General features: G+C 44.7%; 2 protein-coding genes across 2 annotated transcripts; one reads left to right on the top strand and one right to left on the bottom strand.

Moving 5' to 3' along the window:
- Positions 1 to 553: 553 nt before the first annotated feature.
- On the bottom strand, positions 554 to 8398 carry LOC127000438 (spermine oxidase-like). Its single transcript, XM_050864162.1, has 5 exons — positions 8105 to 8398; positions 7109 to 7278; positions 5802 to 6775; positions 5496 to 5616; positions 554 to 4499 (listed from the first exon to the last, which is right to left on the bottom strand). Exons 1-5 carry the CDS (start codon positions 8313 to 8315, stop codon positions 4314 to 4316), a joined length of 1662 nt encoding a protein of 553 aa, XP_050720119.1. The 5' UTR covers positions 8316 to 8398; the 3' UTR covers positions 554 to 4313.
- A 2824-nt stretch (positions 8399 to 11222) lies between these two features.
- Positions 11223 to 17583, top strand: LOC127000467 (TWiK family of potassium channels protein 7-like). The gene is made up of 7 exons (XM_050864188.1): positions 11223 to 11969; positions 14092 to 14255; positions 14668 to 14812; positions 15342 to 15480; positions 16095 to 16224; positions 16473 to 16707; positions 16803 to 17583. Exons 1-7 carry the CDS (start codon positions 11840 to 11842, stop codon positions 17195 to 17197), a joined length of 1338 nt encoding a protein of 445 aa, XP_050720145.1. The 5' UTR covers positions 11223 to 11839; the 3' UTR covers positions 17198 to 17583.
- Positions 17584 to 17733: the final 150 nt, after the last annotated feature.

The raw sequence follows: 17733 nt of genomic DNA, 5'->3' as shown, positions 1-17733 counted from the left end.
TTTGCAAGGTATTCTGTCTTGCTATACTCGGTTTCATTTGATCTACAAATGAGCGTAGCTGTGACACATGCACATTGCTACCCTGTGAGTGGACAGATGGAACCAAACTGAGTATAATCCTTAACGTATGATGCTTGCTCTGACCTATAAGAAAGTTTACAATAGTTTATCATAAAACAACATTCTTGGCATGTTTGCAGATTATATGATTAGGATATTCTAATGCTCACAGTCATTTTTCAATTAATAAACTAATCAATTCAATATGAAATGATCACTTGTTAGTACATATTAGCAGTCTTATGTACCATCCTCTGCTCCAGTCCTGCTGCACTACTCATTATGTCTAACTACACTAGAAGGTACTAAGATGGATATAGAAAAATACTCTCCAACGTAACTCCAGCATGATGAAAAGATGTAAATCACTCTCTCACTCGTTTGCAAGAGGCTGCACACACTTTGATGCATAGTTCATCCATCAGTGAAGTATCATCCAGTGACTCCCCACAACATGCCACCTGACTTTCACACCACCTACACCAACACCACACACTCGCTCTGCAAACCAGGAAAAGGACAGATGATGCAATTAAAGCTACGACACACTCCAGAGTATTCCGGGGTGGCACCGCGCCCACGACTGAACCGCCTCTCAGTGGAGTGTTCAGCAGGACATCACCCCACTCATGCACACACATACACACACACATGCACAAACGCACCCAATCACTGCTTATGCACAGACTGAGTCCTTGCTTAAGATCACCTTTATCGTTTTGTTTATTGATGAAATCCTCAGTATCCCAATTTCTACAATATATGAAAGAGGTTGGGTGGCTGTGGGTACAGCGATCAGCTTGTGACGGAAAGGTTGCAAATATGATTACCAGCTCACAGCAGCTCTAATTAATCCTGGCAGAGGTACATGGCCCTAACTGCCTAGTTTTTGGGTTCTTTAATCCCTTTTTCTTTACTCCATAATACGAGGTAATGACTCAATCAATAATGCTTTATCTGTAGTGATTTCAAGCAAGGACACTCGTACCTGAACACAACACCCTCAAGCTAAGGTATTGCTCACTGTGCTTTTATGATACAGACTGGAAACTGGACTAACAGTTTTGTATATCAGAAACATTCCAGTTCTTTATGTGTTTCTGCTGATCTTCTTTGCTGGAACTTGCTGAAAAGCACAACAGTAACTAACTCATTCAGTGAGGAGTGTGTCAAGAATCCCACAGCCTGTGCACGACACTGACTCTTTGAGACTTATAGATATACAGGAATGCAGTGCTTATACTCAAACAAAAGTAGTCTGGGGTATTGTACCTTATCTCTAGGTCCTGGGGAGATTATTACTCTTGGATACCTCTCGGGATATACTATATGGCAAGAGAGCTGGCAGGCACCCCAGTAATGTAAATAAAACAACTGGAAGCATATTTACAGACAGGTTTCCTTATAACATTGTCAGAAAGCCTCAGTAGTACATTTTAAGTATTGTAAAATTTGATGACTCCGACTAGAGGACGATCACATAGCTGAAGGGTTCACTGAGGAGGTCAGGGAAACAGAGACCAGCTAAGACACCAGTGCAGGCCCTCCCACCCCTTTACTCCTGGCGCCAGTCCCTCGCCGGGGGAAAGCTTGATATTTTGTGTGCTGGCACTAAATACACAAGAGATACTGAATGATGAAGCAAAAGGATAATTTATGTGTACTATAGCACTTCATGGTGATTGTATTCAAATAGAAATCAAGCACATCAAACCACACTATATAGCTGCTGCAGGGAGTGAGGCCTGCAGTGTGGGGCGGGACAGGCAGCATAACAGTAGCCTCACAGATACACCTGACAACCTAGGACTCACTCACTGATACCAGTATTTGAGACTAGAGGAAAAGTCTGGGTCTTCTAGTAATACATCTTATAAATCCGAAGGACTCCCAACCAACCATAATGCAGCAATGTAGTACACCAGAACTCCAGCCATCAGCTCAGGGGCCTCAAGGATCCCCTCACCCACCAGGATATTTTGAGGGGACTCCCAGCACTCTTTTATTTCCTACTCAATAAAAAAACTCCAAACCCAAATAGCCATATGGGGCCCTGGGAATGTTCAAATGCCCACCATCCCCGACTTGGCTACACCACTGTATCGACCATCCTATAAGTTCTCAGCATATTGTGCCATATGAATGAATTTTCTTATTCAGCACTGAAGCCCTGAGCCAACACCTGAAGTTCTGTCTACCTGCCATTAACTGTAAGCAACTCAGTGACAACCAACTAATGCTGCAAAATGACTTGAATCTCCTTTGAGGAGTGCCAACAAGTACACTGCCATCACATGGGTTTGTAGTTCTCAACATACCCTCATCACAGCATTTAATTAAATCATAACAAACCAGTAATTAACAAATAAGGTTGTATCCTCAGTTCTTAGAGTAGTTCCTCTGATGATACAGGTTTTCTGATAAGTAGTGCATCACAGAGGAACCATCACACAGCTTGGGGATATATCAATGATCACATGGAAGGTATTTTCATTTCCCAGAGGTAATCTCACAAGCTGCTCACACCTGGACCTGCCAAGCCCTCAGTTGTTCTCATGTCGCTATTTAGGAAAGACTTCATGACAATATGGGGGAAGTGTCCACATGACTAATCGATGTCTCACCTTCAACATGCTGAGAAAGTCATGACAGAAGGAAGTCCATTCAAATATTGCACTCACTGACACTCCCAACATTAGACTTGGGATCAGATAGAATGACACCCGACCCCCTTGACTCATGTGAATTGTCTGTGACTCATAAGGAAATAAAAAAAGCATTCAACACCCTCATACTCCTCACACTGGACTTAGCTCCATACTTAAGACTAATGGTAAAAATTTCTCCAAATCATCCTTGATCCAGTTAAGTCAACCATGCAAATAAAACTGAAATCCAAGACTAGCCGCATAAAAAAAGTATTCTTGATTTTAGTGAAAAGAAAATGATAATCCTTAAAAAGAATATAATATGTATCTTCCTGATGATTACACCACCGTATCTACCTTGTCCTGTGAAATAAACACTGCGAGTTTAACACTGATGAACTAAAATGGTCACTGAGTTACTTCCATAAATTCGTTGAGCATTGAGTAATACCGATGAGGCCTGCTCCACGGCTCCATCCCTGCCATCACAGCAAACCTTTTCTTTTTGTGGCCAACAGAAGAACTTTTGGCCTATTTTTTTTCTTCTTGCCAATATAAAAAAATAAATAACATTCATGGTAAAATCACTATAAAAGTTTATATGTATAGTAGTTACAGTTAATAATAAGTTGCCTAATGAGTTAAAATTAGGCCTCTTGTGGTAATTCCTTTTACAATTATCACAATGATACATAATACAAAAGGCGATGAGTAAATTCCATAAAGAAACGTCATGATTTCACTTTGGTTACATGCCTAACAAACATCAAAATGCCAAAAATATATTACACAGTGAAGTAGAAAATGTCAAACCAAAGGACTTTAACATGTAAATAAAGAGAGCATTACCAACCTCAGTGTAGGAAAGAATTGTCATTAGTTTGCTTATTACAGAATACAACCACTGCCCACCCACTAACAGCTGGCACGATTAACCTTGTGTGGATATGACAAGTGGTTGCCAAGTCTTACATTATGATTCTCTGTACAGAGACGCCACACTACCAACCTGTTAATGGATACGAAACCTTTTTTCCAACCCTTAAGTTCCTCATTGACAACCTTGCACTGGACATGTACCAACTTCTCTTGTGAAGACTGCCTGGCTTGTTGTAGTTTCCTTATAACTTTGTGTAATCTTGTACTGGATGTAAGTTATCTATATAAACCTCTGTTATGATCCTCTGTGGAAAGAAGCCTCATGACCAACCTTGTAATGTTTCTGATGACTAGCTTCTTTCAGCATCTTCATAGTTTTGTATCCCTGCATGTAGCCTCTCAGTAGAAATGAAGCCACACTATGATCCTTTATATTAAGCTCCTATGTACAAAGAAGCCCCATGATCAACCTTTTATTGGACAAGTATTTGCTGACTAGCTTCTTTCTCCATCTCTATAGCCTTGTATCACTGTCTGTAGCCTCATAATGGAAATGGAGCCACACTATCTTTCTTCTTCTTTGTTCAACGTTCCTTTTTTTCCTACACCACACTACTTCTTTATATTAAGCTCCTATGTACAAAGAAGGCTCGTCACCAACCTTTCGTTCACGGCCTTCCTCCCGAGCCTCACCGCGCTGTACAGACTCAAGCCTCAGCCAGCCCCTCAGTTCAGCTTGATGCCCTCCAGCCAGGATGAGAGGTCAGCGGTACCCTCCACATCCAGCACCACCTCAGGCGGGGTGTCTGGCACACACAGCACCTGGGCAGCCTCCCGCCCTGACAGGTAGGCCCCGTGCACGGTGGAGTAGAAGCTGGGGTGGCAGTGCTCGCCGGCAAACAAGACAGCCGGCTGGGGACACAAACAACATTAACACACACACACACACAAAAATAAAAATAAATAAATAAATAAATAAAAAAAAATTAAAAAATAATAATAATAATAGTAATTAAAAATAAATAATAAAAATAAATAAATGAAAACAAACAAATAAATAAATAAAAGCCTAAACTCAAGGTAAGACTGAAATGCCAGAATTTTCTCTTCACAACACTCCCACATGACCACTGCGTGTAACGAAACACACGAGAAATTAATCCAGACAAGGAAAGGTTTTGCCGGCGCCAGGGATCGAACCCGCAACCAGCAAGACGGGAGAGCCACTCTTTAACCAGTCAGCCAAAGAGGTACCCCCCTCACAAAGTGAGTTATGGGAGGCTCGCCCATCAGGCAAATCGCCGCACCACAAAACTACACTACATCATTCTTGAATTAGTGTTGTTAACCCCTTCACTATGGCCGGGCCATAACAGCGCCCCATGCCACATCTGGGATTGCCGTGCGTGCCAAATTTCAAATGTCACTATTGAATATAACAAGTTTTCAGCCATAAACTCAACATAATCATCATGTATTATATATGAAAACATGCAGAATTAAATGGTGCACATAAAAAAACATAAATTAATTGATAACTCTGAGATGTAAGCATAAATATAGAGATAAAATAACTCGTACATTGGCTAAAGCGAGCCAGGACGCAGTATGCGCGTCCTCGGATATGGTACAGGGCACGCAAGGACGCAGTATACGCGTCCTTGTGTTGAAGGGGTTAAATAATAATGCCTCATAAGCTACAGGTAACAAAAATAAATTCTTTTAGTTTCTAGAGGACTATAGTCTTCAACAACACATAATCCTTGTTATTCGTTTAAGACCAGCACATTATATATATTTTCCTTCAGTTTCTCTATGCAGGCTTAATTTTATCTCCTCTTAACACAAAACATCACCCCATAATCACATCAACAACACAGTGCCCAGTGATCAGGTGTGCTGCCTCACCTTGCTACAGGTGGGCTGCATGTAGAGAGGGTGCGAAATGTTGGTGATGTCCACTTGTGACGCCCCGATCCCAACGGCCGTGTAGGAGCCACGAGTGAACGGCTGAGACCACCAGGTTGTGCTGCGGGGAGATGGTTGTCTCTTAGGGGAAGGCGACACTCGGTTATGAACACATTTTACAACAAAAAACCTACAGGCAGTCCATGGATCATCAACTGTTACAGGTGTGTGTGTGTGTGTGTGTGTGTGTGTGTGTGTGTGTGTGTGTGTGTGTGTGTGTGTGTGTGTGTGTTGCTGTGCACTCACTTGATGCAGCGCTTGGGCTTGGGGATGAAGGGGTCGTTGAGGAACATGCGCAGGATCTCGGTGCACTTCTCAGACACCACGTCAAAGGGCAGTGTCTCCATGTACTTGGCCTCGTCCCCGGAGAGCCAGGCCAGCAGCAGCGTCTCCGACACCTTGGTAAAGGAGTAGATCTTCTTGAACCACCGCTCGCTCACCGGCTCCTTGGGGTCTATGGGGTCCCACAGGCACAGCACCTCGGACAGCCCGGGGTTGAGGAATGGCCGCTCGTACTCCAGGTAGATCTTGTTGACCGTGCCAAAGCAGAGACGGTCGATGGAGTCCATCTTGTAGTCTGGCAGTGGTGGGTCAAACATGGTGCGGCCACTCTCCTTGAGCACGCCGAGCGGCACTGTGCAGATGACGTGGTCGGCCAAGAACTTCTTGCCATCCTGGCACACCACCTCCACCTTGGCCCGCTGCTTCCTGGAGGGGGAGGTGGAGAGCGAGGCGTTGCCACTGCGACAGTCAGGCAGGTGATTGTCATTGCCTCCAGGGAGTCGAGCAGCCAGGTCCTCACCAAGCCCTGAGTCTGTGGTGCTGCAGCTCTCCAGGCCGGCCCTCCACCTGATGCAGGAGACAGCATGACCCTTGAGCAGCTGTGTCTCAGGGATGTTCTTGGTGAGGGGCCCGAGGATGCTGCTGTAGCCTCCCGGCAGCACCACATTGCCGCCTGGCAACTCTGTGTAGCTGCCGATCTCCATCAGGTCGATGTCGTCCATAGTGTTGCAGCCGCTGATGCAAGTCTCGCGGTTGAGGAGGTAGTTGAAGATAAGGTTCCTGATGTGTCGCTCAGGCTCAGGAAACTGCTCCAGGTAGATGGAGATCTCCAGTCTCAAGTGAGCCCCAACGCTCTCCACCCCATCTGGAGGCAGGTACTTGCACAAGAAATATTCCTCACACCGCCGAAAGAACCAAAAGTAGGCGTCGTAGATCTCCTGCCAAGAGTCACTGGGGTTAGTACACTGTCCCAAAACAGGGATGCTATGGGAGGCATTACAATACAAGTTAGGTTCAGTATTTTTAAAAGGCTTGAGTAATAATTAGTACATGTAGCTGGCTTTATTGCATCCAATTCCACAATCAAGTTTGTACCAATAGATTAAGTTAGAATACATTACAATACAAGTTAGGTTCAGTACATATCAAAATGCTTGATTAATAATTCATACTGAAAGCTGGGTTTCCTACACCCACTCCAACAATCCTTCCATCCACACCCACAACCCCTTCTCCACTCACTCCCATACATAGTCTCCACTCCAACCCACCTGTAGGATGTGGAAGGGCACCCGCCGGCCATCAGGGAGGGTGGCCACCACACTGTGAGGTTTGTTCTCCTGTATGATGTCCACCAGGCCATTGGCAGACGCCAGCTCATAGATGGGGTTACCAAGGATCCCGTGTATCCAGTTGGCACCAAGTTCCATCCTTCGTCCACCTGTCATGGCAAAAGTCATTCTTATTTAGTACTGTAAAATGATGATAGGATGTGTTAGTATGCCTGCTATTCTTCTTTAAATGTCTTGTTAATTCACAGCCAGCGTTTTGGGGGTTGTGGCTTTAAGATCGGATGCACATTCTGTCGTCACATGGCAGCACTCAGGTTTGAACCACCTTAACCTGGCTCTTCACTTCCATGGCTTGACACTAGCACACTAGACTATTGCACCCCATGTCTGCAACTGAGATCTTTCTCTTCTGCTCTGGAATTTTCACTATATTAATGTGTTGAGGAAGTGATATCAAGATAACGTCTTTGAATTTCAATTGTAGGTCTATTTCCCTACATCTAGGGTATTTTTCAACCCCCCCATAACTCAAAACTATGCATTTGCGACGCATTTCATGTTTACCACCACATTCCCCGCAGTCTCAATGACCCCCAAGCCAATTTAGGTTGCAAGGGGTGAGTATGGGCAAACACTAGAATAATACCGTTTTTCTGCTCAAGGGAGGTCAATACTGGTACCCTCGAGACCTTCCCACTGATGGGAACTGATAACAGGAATGGAAAAAACATGACTCATCGAGGAGTTAACAAAACCTACTTAGAAATACGGAATACGAACAGGAACGACAATGCTTCCCTAGTGATTTACGATGCAAGGGAGCTAGTGCACATAAGGGGATGCCTCTTCTCTTAAGGTTGTGAACGTGCCGGTCACGGTTTGTCTGGACTCCACTCACCGACTGTACACACGACAAATGCACACAGAACACACTAGGCTAAACTAATGGTAAACACGTCCCCAACATGTCCTCACCGACGTTGATGGCGATGATCCTGCCGCCGACTCTGTTCCGGCCCTCCAAGACGATGAAGTCCCTGATGTTGTTCTTGAGGAGGTGGTTGGCGGCCGACAGCCCCGCCATGCCCGCCCCCACGATGAGGACCTTGGCGGCGCGGGCGGGCTCGGGGTGGGCGTGGCTGAGGGCGTCCCCGTCACCCGCGTCGTCTGCCGCCGCCGAGGACATGGCCACTATGTTTACATCAGGGCGCGGTTGCCACGTCTCCGGGAGTCTTCACACGGTTGTACAGTTATGCCGCTTCTTGTATGTGCGTGTGTGTGTGTGTGTGTGTTGGTGTGTGTGTGTGTGAGTTGGGGGGGGGGGGAGGGCTACATGCCAGGTCACAAGGTCTTTTCCATAATTGTAGATGCTGTCTGTGCATGAAAAGTTTAAATGAATCAATCAAACTCTGTGGTCTGTATACATGTGGTCTGAATATGTAAAGATATGTGAATCTATGTCTCTCTCTCTCTCTCTCTCTCTCTCTCTCTCTCGTACATGGTATGAGTCATATGAGAAAAAAATTAGGCCACATCTCCTCCCCGTCTGTCTGTCTTTCTGCTTATCTATCTTTCTTTCTATATATTTATCTCTAATATATATCTCCTCATCCTTTCGTGATATAGATATAGTTAGCGTGGCTCTAAACTATATTACGAATCCGCGGACATGGGTTCGAATCCCGGCCCATGTAGGCAGTCGGCGTGCAGCTCACCCTCCCAGCTGTTTATCCTCCCTTTCAGGATGGTCGATAAATGGGGAACCTGGGGAAGGTAAACTGTGGTAACCCGGCCGGATGTCGCAGTGGCCCTGTGTGTCCCGGGCCGGGTAATGCGTACGGTAATCAATTATTCCCATCACAGGCTCAAGGGGCAATGCCACGGAGAGCATCGGATTCACGCGCAGCTAAAGCGTATCCCTTCAACTTGACCTTGACACATATTCTCACACATTTCGACACATTAGTACATCTAGTTAAAAAGACTCTAGTAGAAGGTATAGGGATTTTCATGTGCGGTTTCATGACCCATGCAGGGGGTAGATCTGCGCCATGAACGGGAAAACACTTATAAAATATATCATGTCTTTTAATTCTTTTTCGTGTTCCTTAGATATACGTAGCTAATAACAGAGCCCGAACCCTTTGAGAATGCGAGTCCTAATAATTAATTCTTATCTCTTTATTGTGTGCTATGAGTCATGATGGGACACAATAAAAAAACTCTCTCTCTCTCTCTCTCTCTCTCTCTCTCTCTCTCTCTCTCTCTCTCTCTCTCTCTCTCTCTCTCTCTCTCTCTCTCTCTCTCTCTCTCGTTCCCACACTCCCGCACATAAAACTTCATCGTGACAATACATTATATATTGTTAAAGCTCTTCAGTTGAACAGATAACGAGATAACAAGAGATTTAATTCACACTGACGCAGGATAACACATATACACTGCCAAGGCGCTCCTCTGGAAATTCTTATATAGGACCACACTATGAAACAACTTTATTTTTTTATTTTCTCTTCTTAAACCATTTATTTTCAGTCTCTCTCGCTCTTTCTCTCTTTCTCTATGGCTTGGTATTATCGGTGGTCTTACGAACGATATGACAGATAATGAAGGAAGCTATAGAAGATGAGAGCCGCAATAGTGTGAATGGAGCAGGTATATGCTTCAAAATATCTTCATGTTATGTAAGGACTTAAGGGTCAAGGCAACAGAGATTAGCACCGAGGCCACGCGCAGCTATAACGTGTACTCCCACTTTATTTTCTAACGTTCTATGCTGAGGGCTGGTTGGAAATGTGTAATATATGTTGCAAATTTGTATCATCATTTAAATACATACTAACACCCCAAAAAATGTATAAATCGAAATAGTGCGATGACAAATTTCCCTTCATTTTTACTCATTTCTATATGTATACTTCAATTTACCGAGTATAAATCTTTTCCTGATATAAGTACCAATTAGAATCTTTCCTACGAACTGGCGAACATATAAACTCCACGGCCCTTGATAGAGACATTGAGAAAAAATAGAGATTGAAGAAGCGATATTCCTCCATTGTTTGATTTTTTATATTTACTTACCGATCGCGTGCATGCAGTTATTGTTCTTAGACTTATTCTGATATGTAACCAATACTTTCGTGCGAGCTGGCGATCATATAAACTTCACAACCCATGATTAGAGAGACAGATAGATATAGAGACTGAGGAAGCGATCCCTCCATTGATTTTTCATATATACTTACCAATAGCTCGTAATTCTTTCTTGCTGTAAGTACTAATAACTATCCCGTGCGAACTGGCGGCCCTTAACTTAGAGAGAGATAGAGACTGAAGAATCGATCCGCCCACTGATTAGTTTATATATTTATCTAACGATCGTAAGTATTTGTATCCTTGATCTCGCACGAACTAGCGAACATATATATCTTCACGACCCTTGCTTGATACAGGAGATAGAGATAGATATAGAGATTGAAGAAACACTCTATCCATTAATTCCCGTAGCTTAGCACGGATTAACAGATAGAGAGATAGAGATTGAAGAAGGGACCCCAAGCATACATTGATTCCCGTAGCTTAGCAGGGATTAACGTTAGTGATTATATGCTGTGTTGTGGGAGACGGGCCGGGTGCTAGGAAACCCGTCCCGATGGTGGCAACGGGGCCCTAACACACACAAGGACAGTTAGACGTGGACGATCCTCTCTCGAAGACGCAAAAAGGGAACAGAAGGGGAATGAGACGGAAAATTAGTCGTTTCACAGTGGAATCTAAAAGCCGCACTAGATAAATTCAACCGCAATACAGAAAGAAAACACGTCGCTCCTCTCTCGAATAAGCAAAGGAAAAGAAAGTGAAAGAGAAGGAAAATAAAACGATTCATTGTGCAATCAGACACAGACACATACGTCCTTATTACTGAAAACACAAAGGAAACCCAAGAAAACAAATAAGTAGGCCTATAGTTTTGTAGTGCCTTCAATCATCCACGTCCAGAAATAACCAGTGGAATCAACATCAGAAACACAAATAGAAACAGAAACAGACGAAAAGAAACCAAAGGGAGAAAAAATATTGAAATTAGTTAAAAAAAAATAAGAAAAAAAGGAAAAAAAAAAGAAAAGAAAAAAAAGGTGTTTCCTATATGGTGGAGTCCAACATTACCGTTCACAGAAATAACTCGATCGTAATGGAGCTTGGGTAACCCTCAACAGCGGAATACCTTGTCCTCGTCCTCTTCTCGTTTCTCTTCCTTTTTCTCGTCCTTGTCGTTCGTCCTCTTCCTCGTCTCATCCTTTCTCTTCCTTTCCCCATCCTCGTCTCCTTCTTTCTCCTCTTTCTTCTCCTCGTCCTCGTCTCTCTTCTCGTTCTCCTTTCTATACCTTGTCCTTGTCACTTTCTCTTCCTCCTCCCACTTACCTCTCCTCGAACTATATAGTCACTTTCTCTCTCTCCTTTCCTCCTCCTTTCGTTTCGTACTCCTCGTCCTCGTCTCTCTCCTTCTCGTCCTCGTCCTCCCTCCTCTCCTTCTCGTCCTCGTTTAGCTCTTCATAATCCTTCCTCTTCCTTCTCCTTGTCCTCGTCACTTTACTCTCCTTCTCGTCCTTTTCCTCGTCCTCGTTCTTGTCTCTCTTCTCATCTTCGTCTCTCTCTTCCTTTCTCCTCCTCCTCCTCCTCCTCCCCTTGTCCTCGTTTCGTTTCGCCATGGAAATCAACGAGTATGCGGAGTCCGGATTCTACACCAGAAAGGAAAGGTCGGCTGGGTCCCTGTGCTGCAGCTTTCTTTGCAGTCACGTGGGCCTCTTCTTCCTGGTGGCCGTGTATGCTATAGCTGGTGAGGCTGTGTCGAGTCTTATTAGTAATTAATACTAATTATTAATAGTTACGGAGCTAATTTGTCTTTTTAAATCACTGGGATGGAGTTAGGTAGAAGAGTAGTTTGCCTTTTTTAATTATATTCTGGGGACGGGATTAGCTAGAATGGTTGGATTTGCACATAGTCGACATATTACAGTCAGTCGTGAAGAATTATGTAAAAAAAAAATCAATAAAATCAATGACCTGTACCTACGCCTTGAAAAATGGGTTAAAGAAGACGAATCAGAGATGAAGACGTAGTAGTAGTAGTAGTAGTAGTAGTAGTAGTGGAGGTAAAGTAGTAGTAGCCTAGCAAGTGGTAATAGTAGTAGTGGTAGTTTAATCAATCAATACGCCGGGAGGCGCGTCACCTCGCCCACCCTACGACGCCAAGCCCGGAGATCCCTCCGGGCGAGTCTCCATGCAGGCCCCCTCCCCAACCCGAGTACCTCCCGGCAGGATCTATAGACTTGCTCAATCCACGAACTCCGTGGGCCTTGGCCTCCTCCACTCAGGATTGTCTCTTACAGAGACAACCCGATGAGCAGGATCAGCTTCCGGAAAACGTGCCATGTGCCCGTATAGCCGGAGTTGGGGTTGACGGACTATGCTGGTAATATGTCAAATCAGTCTCACGGAGTAGTCGCCGGTTTGACACAAAGTCATTCCAGCGATATCCCATGATTCTGCGTAGACACTTATTACCAAAGGCATCAACCCGCCTCTCCGAGTCCCCATTTAGTGTCCATGTCTCACAACCCAAGAGTAAGACAGGGAGCACAAGGGACTTGAAGATCCGAATCTTTGTCCTTCTGCACAGGTATCGACAACGCCATATACTCGTGTTGAGCGAGTCCATAACACCGTGGGCCAGACCAATCCGCCGTAAGACTTCCTGGCCAAACTCACCGTTGTTATGAACTACGCTACCAAGATACGTGAAACTTTCTGAGATTTCAACGTCCTCGCCACACGCATGAACAGACTGTACTGTGTCATCCAGCAAGCCTCCAAACACCTGTGCCTTGGTCTTGGCCCAGGAGACCTGGAGTCCCAAGGGCTTCGCCTCCTCGTGCAGTGCCTCGAGAGCCATCACCAAGACCTCCAGCGACTCCGCCAGGAGTACTGCATCATCAGCAAAAACAAAGTCGGTGACCCTGGTATTGCCAATGGATGCTCCGCAATGACTCTGGTCCACAACTCTGCCCAGTACCCAGTCCATACAAGTGTTGAAAAGCGATGGGGCAAGGACACAGCCCTGCCTCACTCCCCCATTCACGGGAAAGAAGCTGGACAAGCACACACACACACACACTTGACAGCACTCTCTGTCCCATAATACAGGCCAGTCAGCAGACCAACAGTCCTCGCAGGAATCCCACGGAGTCGCAGAAGATCCCAGAGTGCCTCATGATGCACTGAATCAAACGCCTTCTTGAGATCGACAGGCTGCAAGCATCCCCTGTCGAAACTCACGTCGGCGCTCCACCAGTACGCTAGCGGTCCCCTTTCCCTTTCCAGATAGGGACGATCAACCCGGCCCCTCTTCCAGTTAGGAGGAATGGTACCGGACTGCCATACGACAGTGGTAGTTAGTTATATACTTTTTTTTTATTGTTTTTTTTTTACGTCTTGGCCTATTGCGCCGGTAGGCTTCTTCCCGGTGGATCCTGATGGTCGGTCCAAGGCTTCTTCCCGGTGGGTCCTGATGGTCGGCCCAGCCCGTTCTGGCGCAGGCGAGTGTTTATAGTGGCGCCATCTTGCATAGGCTCATGCTCCCCTCCCGGAGCTCATCTTTAATCCTAGAATCTAGAGTCCGGGTTGATAGGTAGTCTTCTGGACAGCATGTGGGTAGTTTTAAGCCACTCGGCGGCGGCTGAAAAATCCCAGCTTGGTGGCACCGGTCGGGGATTGAACTCGCGTCCTCCTGAACGCGGGGCCGTCACGCTATCTGTTCAGCCACCGCCTCCCCTGAAGTGAAATATATACCACTTTTCTTTAACTTATTTCCTATAGCTACGCATGGCGTCAGTGTTCATCTCCGTTACATCACCCCTTGAGTCTATTTTATACTTCGTAACACTGCCCTTTCCTTGCAGGGGCGTACGCATTCATCGCCATCGAGAGGCCCAACGAGGAGACTCTGATAGCAAAGAAGCAGCAGAGGGCCATAGAGGTGAACCAGGCCATGAACTACGTCGGGGACCTCTTCTGGTACTACCAACAAGACAAGACGTGGACCAACGAAGACTACGCCGAGCAAGTGAGTGACCGAGGTGCTGGTGGTGGCCAAGGTCGCAATTGGGCTATTTTCCTCATGCGATTTGGCTCTTTTTCTCACGCGATTGGGCTATTTTACTTATACTTGGGCTATTTTCTCACGCTATCGGGCTTTTCTTTACGCACTGGGCTATTTTCCTCCCGCAATTGGCCTTTTCCCCACACAATTGGGCTATTTTCTTCACCCAAGTCGATCAGCTATTTTTTTTTCACACAATTGCTCTCTCTCTCTCTCTCTGCAACACTTGTGACTCATTTAAAAAGTCCTACACTTCCTCCACCTATGTTAGTATTCGCAACGGCACTCAATTAGGTTTAGGGACAGACCACCTAATCTAGACCATATAAAGTTAATGTGGTCTGAACATCTATGTATATCTGTGTAACTCCCTCAGGTGACCCTTGACTTGAACCGGCTGGAGCGCTTCGTCATCTCCAGCGTGGCCGACTACCATTATGACGGGACGGTGAACGGCTGGGTGGACGCCTGGACGTTCCCCAAGTCCCTCCTCCTCACCATGACCATTATGTCTACTATTGGTATGGACTGACTAGTTAGATGAGGGACCACCACTACAACTATAGGCATACCACCACCACCACCACCACCACTACTACTACTACTACTATTATACCTTTACTACTACTACTACAACTACTACTACTACTACTACTACTACTAAATTTTCTACTTATTACAGTTGGTGTTACTATTCAACTGTAAGTCATAGGTCATCATAGGTCATCCTCCTAGCTTAATATAGTTCAAGAAGTGTGTCTTCATTGATTTGCTACGGAAGTCTTATTTTTTTACATAAGAGACTGTAAACTGGACATTGTTGTATACTATTTTTCTCTTGGTCAGCTTCCCTTATCATAAAAAGTATAGGATAACCATACAGCCTTTAAACATGCTAAAAATAAATAATAAAACAGATTGAACATAAAATCAAACAAATAGAACATGCTGAAAGTAAAATAGTAAAACATAGATAGTACATAAATAAAACTTGCTAGAAAGAAATAACTTGGATAATATAAACCAGTTAACTTGTCTTTCTTCTGTCAGGGTACGGCCACATTTACCCGGTGACGGACGAGGGCAAGGTATTCTGCATCCTCTACTCCTTGGTCGGCTGTCCGCTCCTCCTCATCTTTCTCGGAGGGCTCGGAAACTCCATCGCTGACACCTTCATCTTCATATACAGGTGAGTGGGGGTCTCTTCTCTCCTTCCTCTTGCTTAATGCCCTTATTTTCCCTAATGGGGTTGTATGGGTTATGGGTCTCTCCTACTCTTGATAATCGTATAGTACTCACTCCTTTCTGGTGTTCATTCTTCTCATGTCTTCTTCCACACGCTGTCTCCAGGTCTTCTTCGGTCTCCAAGCTGGCCTTCTCCCTTCTCCCTCTACCTCTATAATATCTAGTGTCTTGTTCATTGAAGAGAATATTAAGCATGAAACCTTTCCTATTTTTCCATCTTTCGCTAGTTTCAGGTTATGTTGTCTTCTTAATTCTTGTGACAATTGGTGAATATTTTTTTGTCTTGAGTTAAATATCTGCCACAAACACCTTTTTCTTCAGATTTCATTGCCCTCTTCTTGTGACAATGGATGGATACAATCTTTCATATTCTCATCTGTCAGACTTAAATACTTGACACAATACTGCTTTCTTTTATTTTGCCCTGCAGTGACTTCAGATTATATTTCCTTTCCTCCTCTTTTTCTTTTGACAATGACATACATGCTGACAAGTTTTGTATGCAAGGTCCAACGTTCTCAAGCCTCAAGTGTTAGCGATGTTTCTGTTGCTCCTCAGTCGCATCTGCTGCCGCTGGTGCCGCTCACGGAGGAATGAGGAGGAGCTGCCGCCGGACGCCAGCAAGAAGCAGCGGAAACTTCTTGTGGATGATGAAGTTGGGAAAGAGGAATACATGCCAACGGAGTCTGTGAGTTGTGGATGACTAGGAATATGGTTCACACACACACATGCACACACACACACACACACACACACACAGACATAAAAGAGTTATGCTCCACAAGTACACACACACTAATACGTGCAAACACGCTTCACACAAAGATGATCAAACTGCAGTAAACAGTCTCTAAACAACATAGCAACTGTGATGTTTTGATGCTTCCTACAAATGGCTGGAGGAAACATTTGCTTGAGTTTGCTGTTCCCCCTCAGCTGTACGTGCCAATCATCATCAACTTGACGCTGCTGGAAATGTATATCATGCTGGGTGCCGTGCTCTTCAGCTACTGGGAGGGATGGGACCTCACCTCCTCCAGTTACTTCACCTTCATCACCCTCTCCACTGTTGGCTACGGTGACATGGTGCCCGGCAACGCCATCCTCGTCAGTGATGATGATGGGAGTGGCACCATCACCATGTTCATCTGCATCTTCTACATAGTCCTTGGTGAGTGGTTTTACTTTTATCGTATGTTTTTTCTAGCTTGACACAGTAATGCCAGGATGGACTTATTAATTGGTCCAATTCTTTTCCTTGTCCAGGCATGGCACTGCTGTCCACCTGCATCAACCTCATGCAGGAGCAGCTACTTGACAAGTGTCACTGGTTGGCAAGGGAGGTTGGGATTAGCAATTCTGAGGACAAAAGAAAAAATACCAGAAAAGGAAAGAAAAATAACAAACCTCCAAAAGGGAAAAAGCAACCACCACCAAGTCCAATTCCAGAGGACGTAGAGCAGGGCCCTCCAACTCCTCCTGCTCCCCGTGACAAGTCCCCTTCTGCTGGGAAGTTGAGGTCCAGAAGCAACTCACCAGTCAAATCCAACACTCTGGCACCGCCCCAGAACCCCAACCTTCCTGAATCACGCGCCCCCTCTCCCTTTGTTCCCTCTAACTGCTCCACTCCTATACCCGGCAGCCTTGATGATGCTGACTAAGGCCGAGGCTCAGTGATCCTCAACTTGACCAGAAACAAAGTTTGGCCGTCATTCAGAAACATGCAGAGCTTCTTTCAGGGACCTTCAGTCTCTTGACAACGACCACAGAATTCAGAAACCTCGCAGCCCTAAAGTCTCTGAAGAATGAGTCTTTCTATATTGTTACTTTTTTTAAAAACAATGAAAACTTTGTTGTTTCTGATAATTGAGTAGTTTTGCAAAGTAATCATATTTAGATATGCAAAGTTTGAGATTGATGGTACATCAAGATGAACGATAAAATGTTAATGAAAACATGGATGACTAGCAGTACATATATGGGAATTCACTAGTTTTCCTCATACTTGAAATGTAGTACAAAGCACATAAAAAATTAGCTTGTTAGACATTTGTACTTTTTATTCTTACATTTTTAGCAGCAGGTGGACTTGAAATACCAGTAAAATTTATGTTAATTTATTCACAAATTTCCAAATCACTGTACATAAAAACCATCACAGTCTTGATTAAAACAAATATAAAAATGTTTGTTCATA

Source organism: Eriocheir sinensis, chromosome 18, assembly GCF_024679095.1.
Source record: "Eriocheir sinensis breed Jianghai 21 chromosome 18, ASM2467909v1, whole genome shotgun sequence".
NCBI classification, from domain to species: Eukaryota; Metazoa; Arthropoda; class Malacostraca; order Decapoda; family Varunidae; genus Eriocheir; species Eriocheir sinensis.
This window is presented reverse-complemented; position numbering and strand designations above follow the sequence as displayed.